Genomic DNA, 25978 nt, shown 5'->3' with positions numbered 1-25978 from the left:
AAAAAGTAACACATCTCCTAATTTAAGTAGGAGCAATACGGGCAACAAAAAGGTGATCAACAAAATATTAGAAGATAGAGAAAGTAGTAGTCTTTGAGTCTATTCAAACAACTCAAAGACCCAGTCACCTCTCGATTCACTTAGGAATTCATAGTCTATAGTATAGTCTTCCTTTTTACCTCCTTAGACACAGAGAAAACGCAGGATGGTTGGTTAAACACATAAGCATGAAATCGGACAAGGCACCCATAATAATGAGATAAGCTAAAATTGTATMAGTCCAATTCACTTTTGTTTAGACAGAAGGATATAATCAGTTCTTCAGACTGAAAGCCCAATCCAATACAAGTTACACATAAACAATTTTTAAAGAATTATCTATGCATATCTAACTTACAGAGGGAAAAATCTAAGAACAAATTATAAATTTGTCAATTTTGTCTAGATGTTATTGTTACTTGTAGTAATATAATGGTTGAGTAACATACAGACCTTATAGTCCAACCTCAAGCACACAGCTTCTTGCAAAATGCTATAGGATCAAGGAATGTTTTGACGAGATAGCGTTTCCTGAATGAAAGGGAACRTAAGACCTTTTTACTGATCAAAACCAATAAATATGAGTATACATAATGMTGATGATAGTACAGCTTAAGAAAAAAAATGAAAGTAGAGAATTCGCTTGTTGTTTTGTTGGTTTTTTTTGTTTTAAAATTCTACTTAGAGCATCCATTTAGTAATGTATCACATTATGATATATCATAATGTAATCACTAAGAGTTATAGAAAACTTTTAATTGTGTATTTAATGCATCAAAAGCATAGTTTTAGCAGCTAGAAAAAATCAAACATGCCCTTCAATAAAGTGGCACGTGAGCAGGATCATTATAGTCAAGTTAATTCATGCCCCTTCACAAATAGTTCTTTAAAATAGTTATCTATTTCCCTAGTGGACTTGTTTTAATCCTCCAGTATGGTAAATGGGTTTTTTTTTTTTTTTTCCCCCAGAATAATATTGTATATGACCATAGATTCTTTTAGTGTCTTGAGCCTAAGTCCRTAGGCCTACTTTTTAGAGAGGGTTGTCAGCCTAAAACCTCAGTCTGAAATAAAAACAATTTTTTTTAAAATGCATTAAAACCCACAAGAATTATTAGTTCTGCTTGTCAACTCCATTTTAATAGTTTTTACAACTCTAATTCTGACATTGTGTGAGAAATAGTGGGCAAAAAAAGTAAACCATAACTTATCAGGGAAAACACAAAGAAATGTAAGCTATCTTGAGTGATTCTCAACAGCTGTACTTTAAAAACAGAATCAGGACTGCAAGTGCATAAACTCTGATGAAAACACTGATTTATTTTAAAGTATGTTGTACTTGGAAAATCATTATAAACCAAAACAAGGCAGAACTCAGCAATGGAAAAGCAGCTAAAAGAAATCCATATGGGCTTCATTTTTTCACATTTTTCTCCCCAGATGAATCCTCTTGCCCTTACTATTCTTTTCGGTGCCCCCAATTGAATTAATCTACTTCTCTTGTATTCCTGAAACCTTTAATAAAGACCTCAGAGTCGCCTGTCTCTCTCCTTCCTTCCTTATAACTAATTATCCATCTGCTTCACATTCGGATCCTTTCCAAAAGTTCCACAGACASAGGCATTCATATGTACACACAGGGCAAACTCAAATCCAGGGGAAWTTAGGTCCCTAAATGTACTTGCAAACGTGGGTCTGAAAATCAGGCTGGAAAAACAAGAGGCAACAACATAGCAGTTCAATTTATTCTACATTTGATTCTGCAGATTGGATGGSCAATGTGCAAAAAGTTGAATTGGAATTATGGGAGAGATCCAGAAGTAGCTTCTCAGGAATCTCTAAGTTAAAGGTTGAAATACCTAAGAAGTGGACATCCAATTCCAGACTCAATCCTGATCACGTGCCTAACACAGTCTATGGACACAGCAAAATACCTTCCAAGGGTCCAAACCCAAAAAAACCCTGTTTTTAGAGCCAAGAAGGACASCGAGTAGGGAATACTGTATTTACATATGTTGGAAGTCCATCTCTCTTCTTCACCAAAARCATGACTGCCTACCAAGATTCTCCAAGGGCAAAAATCTCCACTGAAGACAGACATTTTCCCTTTCTCAAAAACTTTTCTTGATTTTAAATATGCATAGCTCTTATGCTGAGTTTTGCTCTGAAATGGACATTGTGGGTGTATTTTAATAATACACTAATAATTCCTTGGAGAATGTGACTCCAGGAATTTTCAGGCACATCCCCCTGCTTATTTAGTGAGAGGTCATGAAATGAAAGGAACTTTTAGTCCAACACACCTTCTTAGTGCATTTAAGGCATCTCTAAGGCTAAAGTGTAGATCATGAGCTCACTGTTTTCTTAGGAATTTTGTCCACTTCTTCTAAGTWCTATTTTAAACACCAAACAGGTGTTTCCAATCTTGCCTTTAGAAAAYGGACACTGTGAAATCAATTTCAGTACAATACAACATCATGAAAATATATTAACCACTATGTAATATAATAGATAACCTACTGTATATCTTCATTTTAAAGTAAAGATTAAAGTTGTTCTTGAAAAATAATTATTGTCAAATGTATCATTTCATGGTGGTTTCATTAAAGAGTATGTGCAGTTCAATAAAAAGACTTGAAAAAATAAAACAAAAAAAAAACAGAAAAAGAGAAATCAACAACTTTCCTCAGGGAGATATTTGGTATGGTATTTCAATGAACATTTATCCGTAAATGCAGGCCCCACCTTCACTATTCATGGTACTGCCTATGTAAAAACAGCCAGCAATTGTCAGTCACATAGCCCAGTGAACAATAACCTGGTACACAGAGAGAGTTTCAAAGAAAATTGAGAAAGACAGAGGAAAAGTAACTCCGGCAGAAAGCTGAAGACACCCTTCCTGCCTACTTAAACAACAGCACCAAACACATGCAAACAACAACAAGAGTACAAAGCAATTAAAATGATGGCTCAACACCATGTGAATAGATGATATAAAAGCACGAGGGCATGAGGACAGCCAGTAGGTGCCATATGTTGGGAAGTGCCAAACACTGCATGCAAGGTACTGAAAGACTACAGCCTCTGCTGAAATAATTTGCAGGCACTTGGGATGACGCCTCTGGTTGTGCACTGCCAGCTGTTACACAACACATTCCTGGAATAAGATCAGCATAAATGAGCAGGGCTATGTTTAGTGCGGGACATAATGGGTTATGAATCAGGAGCACTGAAGACAAGCTGGTCTCTTTTTTAAGAAAAAGACATGTTTCCAACATGTATTAAACACCAGTAAAACAGTGACTGCAACTTTGAAAATATCACTGCAACCATTTATTCCACTTAACGTACCACCTGTATGACAGAAAACAAAAATATGGGAATACAAATGGAAAGTAAAATTCCACCACAGTTAAATATACCACACAGAGAGACCTTTTCATACATTATCAGTCAAAATAAGAAATGTCAGAAAACATAACGTCAGTGAAATCTACTAATAAAGTTAAATTTCATCAAGGCTGCAGCCAGAGGAGACAGCAATAAAATCTTTGTAAACAACCTTACGCTGTGTTTTAGAAAAATATCAGAGGCAGAAAATCTAGCACCAAGTTCATTTTTATTTCGATCCTCACTACTTCACTCTAATAAAGCTCTTTTTGCAATTAACTGGAGAATCAAATCAAGGGAGTTAGTCATCTAACTACCTAGTAGGCAGGTGCAATCAAGTGAGTAGGTGACTAAATCCCATAATACAGCCATGCAATTAAACAACAAACATAAATTTGTGCTTACAAAATTATAGGTTATCTTTCAAAAACAATCCCKAAGAGTAATAATAAGAAAAAAAAATAATAATTCCTTATACTTTCTCTGATATTTGTAAAGCAACTGATCCTTACACTTCAGCGCCCAAAGGCTTTTCTGTTAGAATGAAATTTGGAACAAACAAAATAATTTATAATGAAAGGGACTTGTAGGAGGTTCATCAGTAACAACTATGCTTTTAATCTCCCATATACCTTTATAATGAGACAGATCTGATCCAAGTGAGCCAAATTAATCTACAAACTTGATTAGACCAAAACTTTAATTGAGGTTTCTACTCCCTGTTCTGTGGATCAAGCTATTAAATCACTTTGGCCTACACCAGCATAGACCTAATATGCTCTTTAAAGCCACCAGGTTTATAATGCCACAATATCTTCTTTTTTTTCTTCAGAAGTCTGTGGACAAGTTCAAACACATGAAGCCATTCAACCTCAACAATGTGAAGTGGAAATAGAGCAAAGAACCCTTCTCTCTGTAACTACCCTCACATTTCTACTGAATCAAAATTATTAAGTTTTATAGTGGGGCCAATTATCAGGTCAATTTGGTTGCTTTTTTCTTTCTGGGTCTTTTCCTGATGTAGATCTTTAAACTTCTGCCCCTGCTAAGCCTGTGAATCAGTGCAATTTATAGTACTCCTTAAGACAACTGAATATATGAAAAAGGAAACACAGAAGACATATAGTATTTTATGTAGAGAGGATAATTTTTGTTAATGAAGCAGACCACCTCATGGTGTTTTTCACATATCAACTTATAGAAAAATTAGGTTAAAAGAACACTTAAAAAAACCTCAGCATTTGTCCTATTCTTCATTTTTAAAAAAACAATTTTATAAACCTCACTAAAACATAATAGAGAACCATAAATTCATGGTACATTGCATAAGAACAACTATGAGTGCTGTATTTCAAAATAGTTACTAATATAACAAAAAAGAGTACAGGTCTCTAGTGGCAGTGAAGTGCTTTGGCTTCAAAATACTTCTACATTTAAACCAAAAAGCAGAGATAAATATTTACCAGACAACTAAGAAAAGCAGAACTAGCTCAAGGCTCAAAACCTGCCTATGAATAGAACCACAGCTTATACACAACCTTATTGTCATAGATTTATGAACAGGGCCCAAAATAAGCACAGAATTTTGCTACAATGTTTGAATATCCTATTTGTAATATTAAACATGCATTAAAATGGTCAAACTAGAAGTGACTACAAATATATAACTGATCCTAAAAGCTATTATAATGAATCTGCAACATTTTTGTTCTTATAAGTATGCCTCYTTTGTATCCTGCAGAACAAGATGAGAGAACATAAAATGAAACAAAACTTCAATTCAGTTAAGAAAAAAGTGAGTTAAAAGATATTCCTCCCTTGTGCATCATTCTTCTGAGGAAAGGTTTTACTTGTCTAACTAGCAATGCCTAAGGGAGAGTGCCCTCCAAGAAGAACTTTTTCCCAAGACAATTTCTGTTTAAAGGAAATGTGTTTGAATCTGAGGGGTTTGGATGCATAAACCTAATAAACTACAGCTGTATTTTTCCTTTCTCCATAGAAATAAGTTTAAATCAGACTGAGAAAAATACAGTTAATAGTCTAAAGAGGTGGTAAGGATAAAAAAAGTGGTTATAGCAAACACTTTTAGACCAACCTTATGTACAGGGGAAGCTTTCGTGTAGAGGATAAAGGCGACCAAGTCATATCAAAGTTCAAGCTGGTCAGAAAAACAATAACCTTTTAAAGCAATCTCATGTGAAGAAACAAAAAATTATTTTCTGGTAAGAATCCTTGAAAAAAATCTCAATCACATGAAAATCTCATTGTCTAGATATTTGGCAATTATACAGCAAGCCATTCTTTCTTAAACAACAAGGATCCTGAAGTGCCCTTAAATTATGTTATTAAAGCATGTTATTAAAAGTTCAATTCATTGATGAATAAGTGCAAACAGTTTGCAAGATTTTGCACCTGAGCAATAAAATAGAGCTAGTTTCAAAATGGTAATGAGACTTCCAAAACTTCCCATAATGTTTGACTAACTCTCAGACTAGAATTCTAAAATTTCATCATCTCCTGATTATTGTAATTTATGGATTTGTAAAAAAAGTTTGTAGATTAAAAAGATGGCACAGCATGCAACCTTTTATTCTGCTTATATGAAAGATGCACCCACTGAATGCCAAATGTAAATGTCACTGCTACATGAAGACCAACTTAACTGGGCATCCACAAAATACAATGAAAAGCTGATCAGTCTTTCACAGCCTTAGAAGAGAGAAGTCCTGGGCTGTAGAAAAAGGCAAACTAAACCATTATCTAAGACAGTCAAAAGTAAGCTTATATCAAAAGGGCACATTTTTAGTTTTGCAAAAGCTCATCATGGATCATGCTGCAGGCACCTCTCAGCTACTAAAAATTCAATCTACATTTCATTCCACTGATGGAATTTGGTTCCAAATTCCACACATTTGGCTGGTTCTTCACACAGTAAGATAGYCCTTACCAGACATTTTCTAAGCTCATATTGCTCTAAATTTTCACAAAAAAATCAACTTATAACAGTATATAGCAGTGATAGATGCACTAAAAAAAATCCTTTAAGTGGAGTATCACAATGTAGTAACATTTCCTATTCCAAGTGAGGGGAAAAGCTGTAGGTATATAGGTAAGAACAGTGAGATTAGAGATGAAAATATATTTTTCAACTTTTACTTGAATTGGGAATACACTTAAATACAATCAATACTTGAATGATCCATAACACGAAATATGCAAGTAAAAAGAAAACAGGAGGACAAAATGATGAAAACAATTGCAATTACCATCAGAAAATACTTCATTTAAAGCTAAAATACCACAGGCAGAATTAGAATATTTAAGAAGCAAAAACCTATTACTGAAATGCTTTACTCAAGTATGAGCAAAAATTGAATACCATGTTCAGTTAATTCTGTTGTCACCATCAGTGACATATACTGGAGGAATCTACATTGCAATTTGAATTTGGAAGAGAAGTGAACTTTTGAAGTCATCCCCACTTTCTGTACGGTGGCTCATATATCATGGAACTAAAAGAATACAGATGAGAGTCCTTTTAGATGAAGCAATGCTAAAAAATGTAGTCCAACCACTAATGGAGTCCATCGGACCAGATTAGAGAGAGTCGGAAGTGAAACACCTTGAAATATAGAGAGCGTGAACATCAAGCTCTCCACACAAACTGTTTCCTTCCACAAATGTTGAGCGGTTTTTGCCTTGCACTGCTCTGTACAGCCATTACAGTCACTGTTTAGACCACAAATTATGTCTCCTGTCACACGCACTTGCTTTTAAGTCCGGCAGTGTAAACTGTACAAACTGCACTGAACCTGTAACTCATTCCTGCACTTTGGAATCTGACTCTTGGTCTCCACAGCCCCAGGGAGACACACAACCTGCTCATGCTACCCTTCTACAAATGYAGTAAAAGAGCATAAACTATAATGATTCTGAAATCGGCAACAGCACTCTCCCAACCCTTACCATTTAACTTTCCAGGACTGACTCAAATACTTTTGAGGCTGTGCAGAGAAGTGGCTAATAGAACTGCTTGAATTGGGACTAGCAAAATGTGCGAGCATGGGGTGAGAAGTTCCAAAGCAAAGGCACTGTCAGACATGAATGCATGAACCTGGTTGAGCTTCCCCCAATGCCATGTGGCCCCCTGCACAGGATTCGGACACCAGGGTAAGCTCCAAAACAATCCATGGAAAGATATGGGTAGAAATGGGTATCTTCACTAGTTCCTTAGAGGAAACTGTTTTCTTCACTATTTGGAAACTACTAATGTAGGTGGAATGAATGGCCAAGTTTGAACCAAAGCTCAGTTTGTGTTTTCAGATATTTAAACACTTTCTTTGGGGCCTGAAGTGAGCAGCCAAAATATAGGTCTTTCTTGATGCAAAGTGCATTTAATTTAAAAATTAACAGTGGTATGAATTATTATAATATATTGGAGACTATATATGGTGTTAAGATATAATAACCAACAGCAACATTCAAAATAATTTAAGAAAATATTATGCCAAGTACTTTCACKATACTGAATAGTAAGGTCGGTGGAACGAAACTGATCTCTGGATTCAGGGAAGACAGTAGAAACATGTCTTCCCTTTTTCTTTTTTTAAAATGCTGGGTATCTAGTAGAGTTGACCTTTGGAAAAGGCGAAGTCTGCTTCTTTCTAAATCCAATACATTAAGTAAATAACCTGAATATTTGGATAAACATTCCAATTAATTATGAGTACTTCTATACAAATCTTATACAGATCCTGATGCAGAATTCAAAACTACACAGGCACAAACCCTCAAATAATAAATTACATCTAAAGATAAAACTCAGAAGTTCATTCCAGAAGAGATTTAAAATGTTCATAATTTAATAAGACATTTTTGTTTAAAGTTTTAAAGAATGAAATATAAGATACTGGCAGCTTTGYCTCATTCCACTGCTGTAAGCTCAGTAGAATTTAAGGGACATAAGTGGGGGGACACATATTTCAAGTCTCATAAGCATAAGAATCAGGAGTGTCTCACACACATGGTTAGCATTGTTTTCTTTATTATACCACATGCTTAGTAATGCACTTGGCTAAACATACTTTCAAGTTCTAAATGTAGCATTTAATGCATATCCTCCAAAGGTGGAGGAGTTTATACTTTCCTATTCACACCCTTTTTGTGTTGGATCAATCTAATCAGTTATATTCAAACAAAACTGTACAACCTGTGCTTGATACTGCATTGCAAGTGTTGGTGGTCCTTTATTCCCACTCTTGTCAAACCTCCCAGCAGGTACTTGGCTACCATTTTTCCCTTTTCTATTAAATACCTAATCGTTAACACATCATCTTAAAGCATGGCAATGATTTGAGACAGCATGGAAGAAACAAAAAGTAGAATACCAAATTTGTAATGAAGTTCTGTCTTAATACACTTTCCTGGGAGTGTGGGGAAACAGGCACTTAAAGATATTTTTCTCCATTTTGTTATTTAAAATTAAAATTTTAACTGAATTGCTCTTGAGGTTTTGAAAARTATTTCCATATAATGTTGTCCCTCTCTGGCCCAAGATAAACCAAGAGTCGCTGTCAGTTGTCTGTTAGGGAAAGATTCAAGCAAACTGAAAATGGATTCAGAGTTTGTTCAGTCTTTAAAAACTGGACTTCATAAATGTTAAATATGTTTTATCTCTTTGTAAATTAATGATCAAATAATTTTAAGGCACCACTATTCAGTACATTGAGGCTGCTTTGGTCACAACATGATAGACTGTTTCTGGTCTCACCTAAATGCACACTACCCTTAAATTAAATTAATATGCCCAACTTAAGTTTGGCAAGAGAAAAGATTTGAGTCTATGCCAAAATGACTTGTCTAGTGCCAATATTTATATCACCAAAATACCTGACAAACCAGTTTGCTTATCACTGTCCCAGAATCAGAATTCTTCTGCCACTTCAGAAGGTGAATCAATTACCAAGACATTTCCTTTTCTATTGACTATAAATCTGTGTTGGAAATCAAAGTAAATTTTTTACAAATTTCTCAAATTCATCTCAACATGAGACAAATATCCTCTTGGCAGARCAGCTAAAAAAAAAATTATTCCAGCCTCTACTGGAATAGCAAGTGGAAAGAGGTGTCATATCACAAGGCAAATGGATACGAACAGATAGGAAAGATATTATGCTGGGAAAAAAGAGGTTCACAAAACAAAGGAATGTCTATACAGAGATTCTTATGGAAAACTKTGTCAGTTATTTTATATCTGTACAAAGAGAGCAGGTGTCTTGGGATCTCTATCATGATGAGCCTGTTAATTCTACTTCAACCAGTGCCTGCCAAGAATAGTCTCCCCTGAAACTGTTACTTATGACAAAATCAGGCCACAAGCACTGCTTAATGTACATTGCAGATTTTAAAACTCATCCCATTTGTTGTAAAAATAGAGAACAAAGCACATCACCATGGATATGCAATATGGACAATAATACATATCTAGCAAAATCACATTCCAAAGACCTGAAGYGGCTTTTAAAAACCTACCTCAAGAACTCCCATCCAACTTCTATTTTTCAGTGCAAGCAGATAATGGTAAGCAAACAAGAATGAAACACCCGCTTTCAAAGAGTTAGCAGAATATTTCACTGGGAGTTAACAAAGAGCCCACTCCATCTTCTTTTGGGACATAAGAACCACGTACATCTCAAAGTGCCTACACTGGAAATTAGAGACCTTAGCATGCGGGTTGTTTTTTGTAACAAAAAAAACCCAAAAGACTTAATAGGCTGTCTGTCCCTATGGCTGCAACATCCAAGCTCTGGGCCATAGTTTGTTCAAATACAATTATAGGGCACTCAGCATGTAAACCATGAAAGAGGACTACTTTGAAAAGTACTGAAACCAGAGAGAATTCAGAGATCAAATGATTATTGAGAAAAAAAAAAAGGGTTTGAAACAGTGATTTAGACAGATAATTTTGAAAATTAGAAAATCACTTACAATACTTAGTTTCTCTTACAATAATTCTTTAATTTCTATGTAAACTTTACTTGCTACCATCTTTTCCACGAATGTGTTCCKACTGTTCTACAGAAATAAGTGTGGAAACTCTTTCCAGTTTTCTAGACTGAACTGCATGGATACTTTTTATTTYAGTTAGCTATGTTTTGATTATTGGTTACAATTGTATTATATATTACACTCACCCGTCTTCTGTGATTCTGTGAATAACCAAAAATCTGATTTTAGGATGAAATAAAATCAGCTTCACAAATAAACCTGTGATGGGGTACTCCCGGAACAGTTTCAGCTGATGACTTTGTTGCTTTATTTGTAGCTGTTTATGTGTAAATTCCTGCTTGTAACAACATTACTACTCATTTACACTTCTGGAGAAGTTCAGGAACGTAACCTGGCAGAGAATCATTCTTTTGAGCAATAAGGACTGAGAGGTAATGCCCAGATCTGGAGGAAACCCTGATAGCTGTTGACCCAAACTGCTTAAGAAATGATCCTGAATTTGAAAGGGGAAACAAATGGATAGCAAATACAGATAAGACAAAATTCAGTTTGGGGAAARCATACTCCAATAGCTGAGCAAATTATTGAACTCTTTCATTTATTTCAACTACCTCTCTCTAAATATAATATAGTCAGTTTTACACACCACCTATGATTGTTCTTCAAAATTCAGGTACATTCAACACAGTAAGAAACCGTTAACTAATTCTTCTGAGTGAAATCCAGACTACAAAAGCACAGAATTGCAGAGTAGCCATCTTATCTGGACAGAAAATCCAGCAGTCCTGATCACTTCATAACTACCAATAACTGCTAGAACCTTCAGCATATCTGATGAATATTACAAGCTGAGGACAGAAAAGAATTGAATATTCTCCAGTAAGAAAAATTACTCCAAGATTGGAGAATTTTTTTTTTTTAAAGTGGGAGTAGAAGGGGCATCACTTCAAAACAAAGCTGATCAAAAGGAAAAACAGATATGAAATACAGATCTTAAGGGTTATCACAGGAGAGTGAAATGTACTTAATGGGAAAATAAATCAGTTTTGGCTAAACAGTCTAAGTTTTCTAGTTTGTCTTTATGTTAGAGTACACAATATAGGCCATGGTGTATAACATGACTATAAATATCAAATATTGAGGACAGAGAAAAGAAATTGAAATACAGGATGTAACACATGACTTTTAGTCAGTGCATAATTGTTCAAACAACATTTGAAAAAGCAAACAAAATACAATTTTTTTTTGTTTAGTCCCATTTATTGTTATTACACATCAGTATACTGTGCTTATCAGATAGCCTCTCTGAAAAGTCCTATAAACAAGGAGAAAGAAAAAGGAAAAAGGAAAAAGGAAAAAGGAAAAAGGAAAAAGGAAAAAGGAAAAAGGAAAAAGGAAAAGGACAGAATGGTATTTAATTTTAGACCTTCCAGATTGATCGTTAGTCTGTGCTCAGACATCTGGAAATCATCCAGAATAAAAATTGTATTAGAGAAAATGGACTAACACAGACCTTGAACAGTTTGTAATCCCAAAATTTAGCTGTTATGTATAAATATTCCAAAATGTTAAAACTGCTGCTCAAGGGTATTTGTGTGTTGGCTTAGCTTTGTGTTTGTGATGAATTCTTGACCTATTCTCCATTTGACAAAACCAAGGAAGTGCAAAGGAGAATAGGAGAAGCAGCTGTCCTAATATGACATTTCTTTCAGGCTTACAACCAATTTTACTCCAAGAAGGACCAAATWCAGCTGATATAGAAAGACCAGAGGGCGTTTTCACTTTGCCTACTATACTCCCTTGTGAATTCAGTGAGACTACATATGCTTGGCAGTGCATATGCTTAAAAACTTTGTTGGATTAGGTCCTGTGTCCACAATTTTAGAGCTGTGAGAAAATTGCCAGGAAAAAGCATAAATGAGTTCTGGCACAATGGACTGTGAACACAAGAATGAAGAGGCTCCCCATCATACACAAACCACCTTCCACAGCATAAAAATAAACTAGTATTTCCAGCACTGGTTCATTAGGTAAGAGAACTCAGAATAACTTTACAATTAAACTTAATAAGGCATAGCACACAATGTAAAATATCCTATTAGCATTCTGGGTTCTTTTCCTGATGCTCCTATTTAAGGGATTGTGCTTTAGCTAYTGTGGCAGCATAAATTAACATAAGCTGGAGCAGTTGTGGCTTCCCCATTCCCTTCYCATTCCTTCATCCAGCACTCATGCTCCTGCAATTATGAGGTGAATGATTCAGTTGATCGAGTCAAAAGCTAGAAGGAAATCACACTGTCTTTAATTTCATCTAGCTATGACCTGCTGCCATAGGGATGGTCATGCTCTTCTCCCTGCACCATGATGCACATACCAACCTCCCCCAGAGCAGAGCCAGCAGCTTTGCAGCTGTGGACACAGTTGCAGCTCCACAAGAAGAACCTTTCCTTCTGATGCTCTAACTAGATGGATAAAGATTAAGGTTAAAAAAAAAAAAAAGCAGCTTTAACCACATTTTGAAATTTCAATCCATCCAGCTCCCTAAAGCTGCCTTACCACYTGGTCATTACAAACGGTGCTGGCACCAGTGAATGGATAAACACTTGGTGGCTGAGAGGATGAGAAGATAAAGCAATGGCAACTTCCCCACTCTAGGCTGCAGCTCATTCAGATACATCCAGTCTGGTTTTGAGTTAGCTACSCTGGCAGCCTAGCTCTGCAAAAGTTCTCTTTTCAGGTGTGTTTTGCAACAAGGCCTGAGGAACAGTTGCAGTGATTACTTGTTTAATGCTGCTAGCAGTGCATGCACATGTTTTTAATCGTGCTTTTCACAATTAAAAGCTTTACTGAATTCCCCAGACYGCAGGGGAGAGAACTAATACCCATGTATTAGTATGTATGTGGCACACTTAATTTATTTTCTATTTTTATTATTTTTTACTGTGCTGTTTTCTTCTAACTCCTGTTCTTACCTTGTTCCTTTTTCATCTTTCTCACCAGCAATGRCAGAAGTTGCCAAGCTCAAAGTGGCAAATCGTTAGTACTCATAAACATGAAAAAATATAACATTTGCTGGAACAGACACAACATAAGAAAGCTAGAAAATAATAAAATTTTCTTGACAAATAGAGCCACAGGAGACCTCTGACTCTGTCTAACTGCATATAATTTTAGTATTTTTTATATATAACTTTTCTGTTTAAGATTTTCTTGAATGGGATTGAGATCACATCAAAATCCAAGTTACAACATTTTGCTCAGGCTACTTTCCAGAAAACCAACTTAGCTTCTAACTTTTAAAGTAGTGTTCTCCAGGTTGCTAATGCACAGCTGGATTATTGCACAGCACTACACAGACCATCACTCTGTCCCTGACACTCAAGGTATTAGAYCTGAAGACAGCTATGACATCAATGAGCCAAAATACACTTGGAAAAAAAAAATAACTGATTCAATCCAATTATGAATATGAAGGCAAGGGACCTACAGAGAAATGTTAAAGACCACTAAATTAAGAGTTCAGGTTTTATTAAGTAGTTTTTTATTTGTTAGATARAAGCCACACAGAAGCTGAAAAGCTATGTAGCCTAACCAATGCCACAACATTTTTTACTCTGTTTAGAAACTGAGCAAGCTAAGGAACTACAGTTTTTCTTCTTGTTCACCTCATATTTTGAGGCAATATGGGCTTTAAAATAACAGGATATTGATTAAAGCAAATGTGACTTCATTAAGTGACGTAAAACATTTGTTTTGAAGATAAACCATGAAAATAATCAGACCTAGCTCTAACACCTCTTCAAATATCACATCCTGTTCTGATGGAACATTTTGGAACATCTTTCTATTTTTCCCTTTAAAATAGAACCAAACATTGAAATCAAAATCTCTCCAAGGAAATATAAACTATTTTTGCATCCACCCTATGTTTCCAAAGTCCTAAACTTGTTTAGCCTTGTGCACTGATCTACTGCTTAGTAACCCTGATGCATGGGTATAGATATGCAATAACACAGACTGGGAAGACACACTTGCTTCATCCTCTGCTTCACACAGCAGGAGTACATCTGGTTCTATGTCCAGTAGCAACTACAAAATTCAGCACTTATACTGTTTTTCATTCATTCCTACTTCACCTCATATCCTACTTTTGGAAACATTTCAGTAGGCTTAATACTAAATCGGTCAGGGTGACACCAAACCACAGAAGACATAATTACTGTAACAGGTGAAATAACTGAGAGGATACTCTTTGGGGTACAACAATACAAAATAACTGAGAATTAAAATGTGCTYAGCTGAAATGGCTGATAAATATTTGATGAGGCTGACAAAATAACTACTTGCCTCAGAGTATAAGAACCGCATTGTTAAAACTKTTGATTTTAATAGCAAGGGCTATTGCTCAACTGCTGCTTGTCCCTTTTGTGGAAGCCTTCCTAAGTTTAATATTGTTTTGTCCCACGGAGCCAAGCAATTCTTTAACAAAGCCATCCAATCACTCTCATCAGTGTGGTTAACTTGGATCAGTTCTGGAAGCCTGACTTTTGGAATTCTGTTATTACAACAGATTTATCCCTTGAGCAGTAAACATCAGAAAACCTGCATTACCTACAGTCAAAGCGTCAGTACCTGCTACATTTAATTCTCCMGTGAAGATAGAAATATCACAGATTTGACTACTACGTACAACATAGTCATGTGCTGCACCTCACAGCCACAGGCAATGAGAACCAATTCAAGAACCGATGAGTTCACGGCCATGATGGTTGTGACAGCACACAGGGATGGGGCCCCAAAAGATTTCACTTTCAGAAGTAGAATGTGGGCTCCTGTGAATTAGGCACATGCTAACTCCAGAGAACTACATCACCATTGAAACACTGTGGAAGAGCTCTTAACAATATGGCACACAAATGTAAAATAAGAATTTTAGTGTCCATTTTAAGTAACCAGTTTTAAGAACTACAGCCCGCATGACCAAAATGTGTACTGCTCCAGCAGACCAAAATGAGAAAAATGTTGATCTATAACAGACTACTGGAATTTGGGGTATGAGCCCCTTCTGAGATATATCAAYACCAGCATCACAGTACCACCTACCTACCTGTACAAGCATGGCAATCATATTGTCTCTACAAAGAAGTGAGTTGTAGAACTTTGATGGTGCAGTAGTATTTTGACTGTTTCATTCTAACAACTAAGAGAAAAAAAAAWTGGTTCCAACCCCAGAAACATTTCACTACTATTCACAATATTATTTTACTAAGAATATATGCTCTGGCAATATACATCATCCATATTACCAATAATATCCATTCTGTGACAATTCAAAGCTCTCGCAAAGCTCCAAAGTGGCTTATAATGGCACTGATAATTTCCACAAAATGACATGGAAAATCTACTTGCAGTTCCAGTAACAGTCTCCAACAAAGAGCATGTGGGAATGTTCTACCTCTTTTGAGGCATGTCAGCAGTTCTTTAAATGAGAGTCACTGTTTCCATTCAAATCCCTTATTTTTCAGGGGGTTGCAGAGTCAGCCCTCAGGGAGAGAGAACTGATCCTAGCAGTTTCAGGTGCTTTCATGCAATCCTGTATCTCAAAAACAGTCCTTTTTTTCTTTTTTCTAAAGAACATTTAAGCCATTAGCTCATAATATGGATGGCTGCCTTCTGGAACGGTGAGGGGAGAAAGGGGCGCAAGACACTAAAATTACTTCTAAAAGAAGATATTTTGGAAAAATAACCTCTAACACCTCCACAATGTTATTTTTTTCCAGCAAACAGTTCCTAAAGATCTAGAGCTAATCTCCATTTGGTGGCCAATGCTGACAAGCTATAAAGTCAGTCTTGGCATTTCATGTAACCTGGAAAAAAAGACCTGGAAAACCATTTTAAAGGTTCATCCCGGACTTAACAAATAACTAAGGCTCATCTGATATATCAAACAATTACAAAAATATTAACATTAGGGTTCAAAAAAAGGTAGTAAAACAGTTTTAGGACAGAAGTAATCTCTACTAAGTGTAATCTGACCTTTATATAAAACCTAAGTCATACAATTCCAAGTTTCTGAATCAGAAAAACTCCTCCTTGGAATGCTCAATGAGTTTTTGGGATTTCCTGAAATTTGCAGTATGGGTTTTCATCAGTAGAGGAGATCTTAAAGTGGAGTGTTTGACTGTTTTGAGCTATTGAATACCTCCCATTTAATTACTTCTTTTATACAAAGATGGATGGTAGAAGCCAAAAGTGTCTGTCTGCCAATTGTGTTGCCCAGACTATGAAAAAGTGAGCAGGATTCACTGTGCCTGGCAGCATCTAAGTTCCTCTTGACTTGAAATATTGAGCAGGCATTCAAATGTATTGATGAGTTTCTCGTTTTATTCTCTTTTTTTTTTTTTTTTTAATAATAACACCTCATTAGAAACCAGAACATAATGAAGTGTTTATAGTTTTCAAAGACTGACATGAACATATAGGAACTACTAATATCTACCATAAACATAAAGAATCAACTGCAGAATGTAAGTTTCATAGATACTATTCTACAATTTCAAGAAAGTAGCAGTAGATATCTGTGTTTTATCTCACAAACCCACAAAGATCTGACAAAAGAAATGAAGCCGAGAATAACACACTAATCCAAAAGACATACAAAATTCAAAAATATCCATGTTCTCAACAAAAAATGTGATTTTCCAGTTAAACAAAAAACTGAGTACAAAAGGATTGTGGAGCAGAACTGCAGAGTCAGTAATGCATTAAGTGGAAAAATGTCTTAGAAACAAGTTTTACTGAGTATTCAGTGAAAAGATTTCCCCAGAGCGAAAGAAAACAGTAGCCAGTAATTCATATCTATGAGAAAAAAATACAAAATGCTGGGCATATTTTCAGTGTGAACTTTAGATGGCAACACTTGATGCAATGGAGGAAATAAGTGGTGTGAGGAAACAAATGTAACACCAGAAATCTTACAAACACTCATAAGAAAAATACAGATTTAACCTTCACCGACACAGATGAAAAGTAAGCATCAGCAAATAACCGAAAATCAGACTAGTTTCTTTCCTGTCTATCTTTATTGGCAGAAGACAAGTACATGACTGAATCCCAATGACAGACAACAATCTACTTCTCTCAAGCTCATAGTTATACAAGAAAACTGCCAAGGAAATATGAAAACCAACATTTACTCACAAAAAAAARGCTTTTATRCTWCTCTTTTTTTTTATTTTTTTATTCCTTCCACTGTGTTACAGCTCCCTTTTCTTGCCCCCAAGATCTAATCATAATATCTAAAAATGTGTTTAGATTTGATTTTTGGATTTGTTCCATATTTARCATGTCCTCTCTTCTCAATCTATCTTTTATGTATTCCTTCCATTATCCATCAGGATTTCTCATGTTCAGGTCTTGGTGAAAATAAGGACAGGCTGTTTAATAGATTGCAGAAAGTTTTGGATATGATCATGAATATCATGAGTATGCCTTGTATCACTCTTTAATGCTCCCTAACTGCAACAATAGCAACCTTTTGCTAATAATTTTAAGAGGGCGTTTGAATTCTCTTTTCTTAAAAAAAAAAAAAAAAATACTTCACACAAACAGTTCTTTCCATTAAAGCCACCAAATTGGAAGGAAAAGTGTTAAAGTGTCAGGCTCTCTCTACCACAACTTGTTCATTTCCTACCTATTTTCTGTGGTCTCACATCAGATTCTGAGACAACCCCCGAAGCAGAGTAAGGTAGCCTTCAGTTCTTCATTACATGGACAGTCACGAGACAAACYGGAATTATTCAGAGACTTTTTTAACCTCTGAATGAAAAAGTTGTAAAACACTGTRACAACAGTTGGTATGGGGCAAACACAGAGACTGATCTCTACTCACKGCAGTTGCTAATGTACATTATAATATACTACAATCTGCAAATAATAGAACATATATGAGACTTGCTGTGTTCTCATGTGCTATATTACATTTCAAAGGAGGTGTATACACAAGCTCCTGCTAAARGAGAAACTGCACTTCATTTGGTATTGACTTAATGAAGGAATTCTCACATTAATCTCTTAAGCTGTACTGGTCTTTAGAAAAACAGACTCTGTGGAAAAGAAAACCTCCATAAATCTCTTCAACTCTCTCCAGAAAAATAGGCTTTTGTAGCCCAGTGATTTTCTTTGCACCTTTTCTTGTGGAAACAATTAGCTTAGCAATTTKAAAGTCTTAGGTGGGCCCAGCTGCAGGCTCCTGGTATCTTTCCTATTGCACAGCAATGTCCATACAGAAAGAAACAAGGATCTAGTCTCATAATACCACAATACATCAGTGGCAATTACCTCAGTGAGCAACTAGTGAGCTTARGTCTTGAAGGAGCTTTCACTTACCTGAGGCCATCACAAGTTTCTGCATTTTTGGCAGATTTGTTTCTAATTTAGGATTCTTTGTTAGCTAATGACAAAATATTGGGTTACAACCCACTAGTCAAAATGCTTGAAACTGTATTCAAACTGTCAGCAACACATTTACCCCTTCAGATGAGCCCTGTTATTTGGGTCTCCAGTGGTTTTAAAAAATAAGCCTGTTTGTTCTTACTTTTGCCTTGAGTGAAGTAACCAAACCTCAGACAGAAGTTCAGGTTCAAGACTGTAGGCATGAACAGCCGAAAAGGCTGTACTGAGAATAATATTGATTCATTCAGCTGATTGTTTAGAAGGTTCACCACAGCACTGAAACCCCTCTCCAGACAGCATGTACATTTCTCCAAAATTATCTTTAGCTTAACTTAAATATTTCCCTTTTCTTTACTCTCATGCACAATACAGTTAGTATTACAGTTGATTTTTGTCCTATTTTTCTGTCTAACCTGAAAAAGTGAATTGCTTTGCCATGTACATTGCAAATACTTTTGCTACAATTGGCAAAAACATCAATGTCCAAATGATTACTAGTGCAGAAAATGATGATAATTACAGTAACAATAGTAAGGCATCTGTATCTTACTCACACATGCTGAAAATGTAGGCCAGATACTAGTCCAATATATAAAAATATATGTCTGAGAGAAAACAGAAATCCTTCAAATACCTGTTTTAGAGTTTTTACAGCATATTTAGGAACTCTTCAAAACAAATTCAAAGATATACCTTTCCTCGTGTGTAGGCAAGAGGTAATATTAAGAACAGTACAGCATGAAAATAAAGACTCAGTGGAGAGCTGGCATCAATTTCTATCTAAAAGCTCTTTACTATCTAACTCTTTGTACAAAGCCAAGTGTTCAAGAGTACTCCTTTCCAAAATCAAATACRTGAAACACTATCACAAAATTTTATCTTATATTACATCACTTTTTGATAAGCTACTAAGCAGATGTAGTTTGCAGTTTCACACAGTTGTGAATTCGTAGGAAAAATTAAGCACATAGCTAAATTTAAACGTGTCACTAGACCCTTTAAAGGAAAATAATTTCAATCTTGTCTATTAGCAAGTAAGTGCAGCTAACCATCTTTGCGGGCTGGAAACCATGGGATAGTTCCTAAAATTGTCTAAGCTATTAAAAACAGCAATCTTTGATTAGAAGGGTGAAGTTGAAAGATACTCTTAAATGGCACCTACAACATCTACATGAACATTGCCATTCAATGCTAGAGATAAAGTAACAAAATAAATAAAATACATTAAAGATATGCAGTTATACAATATCTGGGTGCAACTTCGGAGGGCGTTTTGMAAATCTGACTCAGAATGTCTTGTTTCAGTGGAGTTTATAGTTYAACCTCAGAGTCATCTATGTACAGMTGCCTGTCTATTTAATCAAAAATAATAAGCTGCATTCAACTTAATGACAGTTAAAAATGTATTCCAATCTAAAATATAAATGCTGAGACAGTTTTTAGTCTTATATGCTTTGAGTATTAAACCATGGAAGTTTATTTACTTTACTAAATATAACCATAGCAGATAGGAACTTTGAAATTTAATCTTTAAGTCATCTAAATATTTGCATGACAGCAACATATAAAGAATTTCACTAAAACAGTGGAAGCACAGTAGCAAATCCAAATGCTAAATCTTTTGTCTCATGAATAGCTTCTCAGAAATACTTGTGTTTAAACAATAAATTAAATACTGAGCCATGCTGCTCTCTCAGGAAGAGACGATTATTCAGAATTATCATGGCAATGTCAGATAAATATTGTCTCTAAATATTAAAGATATTTTTTGTTTAGATAGATCATTTACAGGATCTTAGGTGAAAAATTGTGCCAGGAAAATCAAGTCTTACAAGCTCTGAAAATTCCAATACCTGCATGACACGACACTTGACAAATCTGACTCCCAGTATTGTAAAATCCTGAACAAGTAAGCAAGTTACAAAGTAATCAGTACCAYTGTTACACACACACAAAAAGACCAGAACCAACCAAAAAAATCAAAGACAGTGTTTTCAACCCAATCATTCTTGTATTYATACTAACTTTTCATCTGCTTTTCCATCAGTTTAGTGAAGTTAGCCATGATTTACCAGCATAAAACTCTGTACTCATAATAAAACAATTAGACCCTTTCTATGTAAAATATTCAGTAGGAATATTGGTTGGAAAAAAAGGTCTTAGGCAATTCTCTTTCATAGTAAGTAGCATGCAGCACATAGCATATAAGGAATTTAGAATACTTTCTTTAAGGGCTATATCCCAATACATGTGCATGTTGCTAAGCTTACCACCAGTGCAGTGTCATTATCATTTTAAGCTTGTTTCCCACATTCCTTACAGATTTCTCTAAAAAGCCAGCATGYTATAGAACTTTCTCATACTCCTTTGTGACAAATCGTCTTTTCAATCCATTTCATCAGAAATAYTTTAGCACAAGTGAGAGCTTAAGAAATGGAGCTCTGCAAATCTCTGTTGTTACCATCTAGAGCATATGAAAACTTCTTCATAAAACCACCACTCAAGCAGACTGCAACTGTAGTTAGAAATTCATAACCAGTAAACAAAAAAAAAGAAGACAGCAGGAACAGTACACCAAAGAGAATGGAACTCCACTGTCCCTATGTAGAGTCTACAATCACTAYATTTGTACTTGTGATTGCAGCAGAGGTCAGCATTGGTATTGTAGTTGTGAGCTCATGGAAGAAGCAAAGACATAACAAGTGGACTCAAATTCAAATAACATTCAAACTCTCCACCATATGCTGCTCTGTCCCCCTTCTAACCAAAACAACAAGAACAAAATTAGCAGGGATTTATCATGCTAACATTACCCCTCCCAATGCAGTGCACATAGATGCTGTGTCTTATGGTGGTAAGCAGGAAGAATTATTTTCACTGGGACAGAAAATATTCAAGGGAGTATTTTGTACCCACTCAAAGCAAAAGCCACCTAAAARAACTTACTCCTACAACTGCAATAATACCATTAGCTTCCAAATATCATGAATGTGATCCCATTCTCTACTATGAAATCATAAAATATTTGGATTACAAAAAATGAGAAAGAAAAAAAACCAAGGAGAACTGTTTCAGCAATTAAAACATCATGCAACCAGTATAGTCCCTTCCAAAGAGACTGTGATTGGGCTAAAACCATTCCTCTGTCCTTGCACAGAYTTGTGACATGACTACTAGATGTGATTTTCTGCTCTCCTAAGTAACYATTCCAAGTAAAGCCAAAAGTCTCMCTCACATGCTTAGCAGCTGCCTGAAAAGTCTCAGTATAATACTTTGCAAGAGATAATTTGCAGGTCTGTGACAGGATGATGCTCTACAGCACACTTTCTCATAGAAAATTCTTCCAGGTCTCAGTCCCTCATTTCCCTCAGTTYTTTGCATAGCTCATACAACAGATTATCATATAATCACAGAGTATCCTGAGCTGGAAGCCACCCACTAAGRTCATCGAACAACCAACTCTCAACTTAGAATCTATCTTCAACTCCATTAGGAAATGAAGGAAGGTATAGTAAGAAAAAATTATTTTCACTTTACTCTCTTCTTTTTTCTCTCTTATTTACTGCATATAGTTAAATTGAATGCAAATTCAAATGAAAAGTTACATAAGACATAGAAAATATTATTTGAGGGCTCTTCATAATCACCATGGTCTTGCTGCAGTCTGTGGTGCCTGAGCAAGAACTCAGTCCAAAAATATCATGTACAGAAAAACATTGAAAGGCTGTGATTTCATGCCTACTGTTACCTTCAGGTTTAAGTAGCTCCCTTGGCTTTTGCACTTGTAGCAATTAGAATTTCCAGACAGCTCAGTGGCAGATATTCTAGGTGTTCTTTATATTGCAGCACTAACTGGCAGATGGCAGTCAATTCTTACCATGAGTGAATTAAACTCACTCATATAACACATGGCTGTAAACCTAAAGACTTTTTAAAAGCTTTCAAAGTTTTCATTCTGCCTTTTATAGCTACAAAGCAACAACAGTCAGCTATGTGACGTAAGTCTCAAATTTTATCATGGGCTAAGACTTACACTAGGATATGCAGGTTCCCATGCTGTTGTTTCTGGATCTCATGAATACATTTCTACACATTTCCACTCATGCTAGTCTTTCCAGTAATAAGGTTATTTAAATATAGGAGARCACTATCTACTGAAGAACAAATATGTGCCTGATCAGAAAACTGGATTACCAGAAAAAGAAGAGAAATAATCTGCCATATGTTTGTGATTTRTTAGTCTAGTTGCCTGAAGTTGGAATTTTATCAGGATTGTATCCTACATCTGAGAGATTATATACTTTTCCATTACCAGGAGGGTACTTAATATATCCAGATGTCAAAGGTTAAACTATATTTATGTCAACTTTGACAGGCTCTCTTCTTCTAATGACCTGAAGTCCATGAGGACCACAAGTAATTAGCACTCTAGAAAAGTCAGAGCTTTAGGCCTTCGGGGGATTTTTCAGGTTGTTTTTGTAAGCAGGTACTAATTTTTGAGTTTTAAGTTACACTGTGGCATTATTATACATCACTGCATTAGATTTTCTTCTTTCCTGCCCACTATTAAAAATTTGCCAATGTAAATTCAGATATSGTAATTAACTCCAACTCCCTGCCTGTCTGTGCAACAGTTACCTGGTCAAAAAGCAACTGAATGCTTTTTAAACCCACAATTAACTGGGTGTTGCAGATGTATAAGGACTTTCTATTTTTAACAATTGCTGGTTGCAACCTCTAATAAACTGCTTTCCTTAACTTCAACACCCATCCATAATGAGCACTTCAGATTTACAAGCAAATTCAAATACACTTTATAATAAATATTATAGGATAAAATCAGACAAGGGGAGGGGGAAAGAAGTGAGAAGGTACTACTTAGTAAGCAAAATGTGAAATTGCTATAGTCAAACCCTGAGAACTTACCAGACACTTTATTAGCAAGGCAGTACTTTACAGTGCTGCTTTTAAAATATGTTAACACTATATCACAGTTCCGGGCAGCATGAAGTCTTTCCAGAAAATGTGTCATCACTGTATGCAGCATATTTTACAGCCAGTATAATTTCATTTTATTATATCCAATAATATTTTTCTGAAATTCTAGGAAGTCTCCCCACAAAAGATAAGTAATGACCATATTTTAATCAGCTGGCACAAAGTGTAACCACCATAATGCAGGGAAAAAAAAAGCCTTTATAGCACCAAAATGCCCTCAGATTCATTTTGTATCTGTAGAAGAGATCGTGAATAAAACCTGTGAGAATCTTATTCAAGTATTATGTAGCACAACACCTTTCAACTGTGAAGTTATTTAATGCCAAGACTGAATTTTATAGTTGAACTATTCTTGACAGAAGAAGCTGAATAAGCCCAGAATCCTACRCAGTGTACTATTGTAGCAAGAAAAGCTGGAAATTATGCCAACAAAGGCTGAAATATAGCCGTTTGTTTCATACGTCCACAAGCATTCTGTAAAAATGGGCTGTACACCTCTAAGTGAAATAATGTAATTTTCCTTTTCTTACCAGGCTTAGATTTCTGCTTTGTGRTCTGCCCGTCACTGGAAAACATTGGTGTGGAGCCCGGTATAATGGTCCTTTCCTCTAAATCAGACTCTGGGATTGTAGCACAGCCACCTAGTTGAAAATGGAAGATACTTAATGAATGTGGTGTTTATGTAACAAAACAAATTTGCTAGTGCATAATTGAGGAAAAGAGGAGATAAATTTAGCTGACAGGAATACATAAAACTGAAATAGTCGTTATTCTCACTTCACAGAAACATTTGTTAAACAAAACTATTACCATTGTTTAGAAGACTGATTATGCCTTAATGATTTCTCTCTATTACTTATGTCATTTTGAAAAAAAAAGTTTGAGTTAATTTAGACCACAGAATATGCAAGACTGGTTCCATATAAAACATGGAAAATAATGTGATTTGTGTGAAAGATCAGATTACTGGGAGCTATTTTGGTAATAAAGTAATTAAGTGTGAATGAAATAACTTTACAAAATCAACAACCCTTATGAAGATTGTTAGCTTGCCACAGAAAATGACATGGTGATTTTTTTGGATGGGCTATTAAATACTGTATTTTTATTACTTGGTGTTAAAGATATGGAAACACAGGGACACTTTCAATGTCCAATAACACTGGGAACTTCTTACTCAAGTGATTAGAGGATGTATGGTATAATATCTTCTTTGTATTTTTCAACACTGCTTCACAAGCCATCCATTAGACAACACACTTACAACTTTTTCTTCAAATATCTTTAAATGCTTATGCTTAAAATATGAAGAGAGGTATAATCTAGTGGTAGTAGTAGTAGTATCAGCTGAAGATAGCTGTAATGGCTTGCAGTGGAATGGGTTGATGTAAATTTATCTCAGAACAGCTGTGGTCAGGATACTGGAGGATGTGTCATTATTCCAGAGCAAAAAGGTGGCCTTGCAGTACATTGCCAAAAATACAGCACACAGCTGAGCTGCATCTTTTTCTCACAGCCCTCCCAGGAACAACACTCGCAAGCAAACAAATCCATGCACTCATGTACTGTGCTCTTGAAGCACATGTTTATAAGCAGCACATCAACTCCCAATGGAGAACACAGACTTTTCACCTTCATGTCAGAGTTGTTCTATTTTAAAAAGACATTTTCTACTCCATGCCCCATAAAAAGTGCATCAAATTTGCAGCAATACAGGCAATTCTCCCTTTACAAACTAGAAGAGTAAAACAGTTAAAAATAAGGTTGCATTCTTAAGTAGGAGGATTGCATTTTCCCAGGCAGTTTCGGAAGCACTGGCAGGGTAAAGCACGACACCTCCAGTGAACCTTGTGAAAACACTCAATCCTACCAGATGAAAAACCAAAACAACATCTTTTGATCCTAAGGAAGAGTAAAGATACAAGCCACTTTATCCAAATACACCTTGAGAAAAAGCGTAAGGTGCCTCACAGGATTTATGTTTGATTTACAGCAAGCAAATTTTGTCAGTAAGAAAGGAAGGTTAGGAGTAAATGTGTCAATGTGCAGACTTGCAACCCATGACAACTTCCAATATTTAGGATACCTG

General features: G+C 35.6%; 1 protein-coding gene across 1 annotated transcript in view; it reads right to left on the bottom strand.

Moving 5' to 3' along the window:
• The window catches only part of BBS9 (Bardet-Biedl syndrome 9), a 272395-nt gene that overhangs the window by 85889 nt on the left and 160528 nt on the right, over positions 1 to 25978 (bottom strand). The window contains exon 22 of the mRNA XM_057367718.1: positions 24420 to 24530. Within this exon, the coding sequence (XP_057223701.1) occupies positions 24420 to 24530 (111 nt within the window). The remainder of the gene's footprint in view (positions 1 to 24419; positions 24531 to 25978) is intronic.

This window comes from Malurus melanocephalus, unplaced genomic scaffold (assembly GCF_030028575.1).
Source record: "Malurus melanocephalus ecotype Western Australia unplaced genomic scaffold, MMel_1.1 scaffold_83, whole genome shotgun sequence".
Taxonomy (NCBI): Eukaryota; Metazoa; Chordata; class Aves; order Passeriformes; family Maluridae; genus Malurus; species Malurus melanocephalus.
Note: the sequence above shows the minus strand (reverse complement) of the source record. Positions and strands in the feature narration are given on the sequence as shown.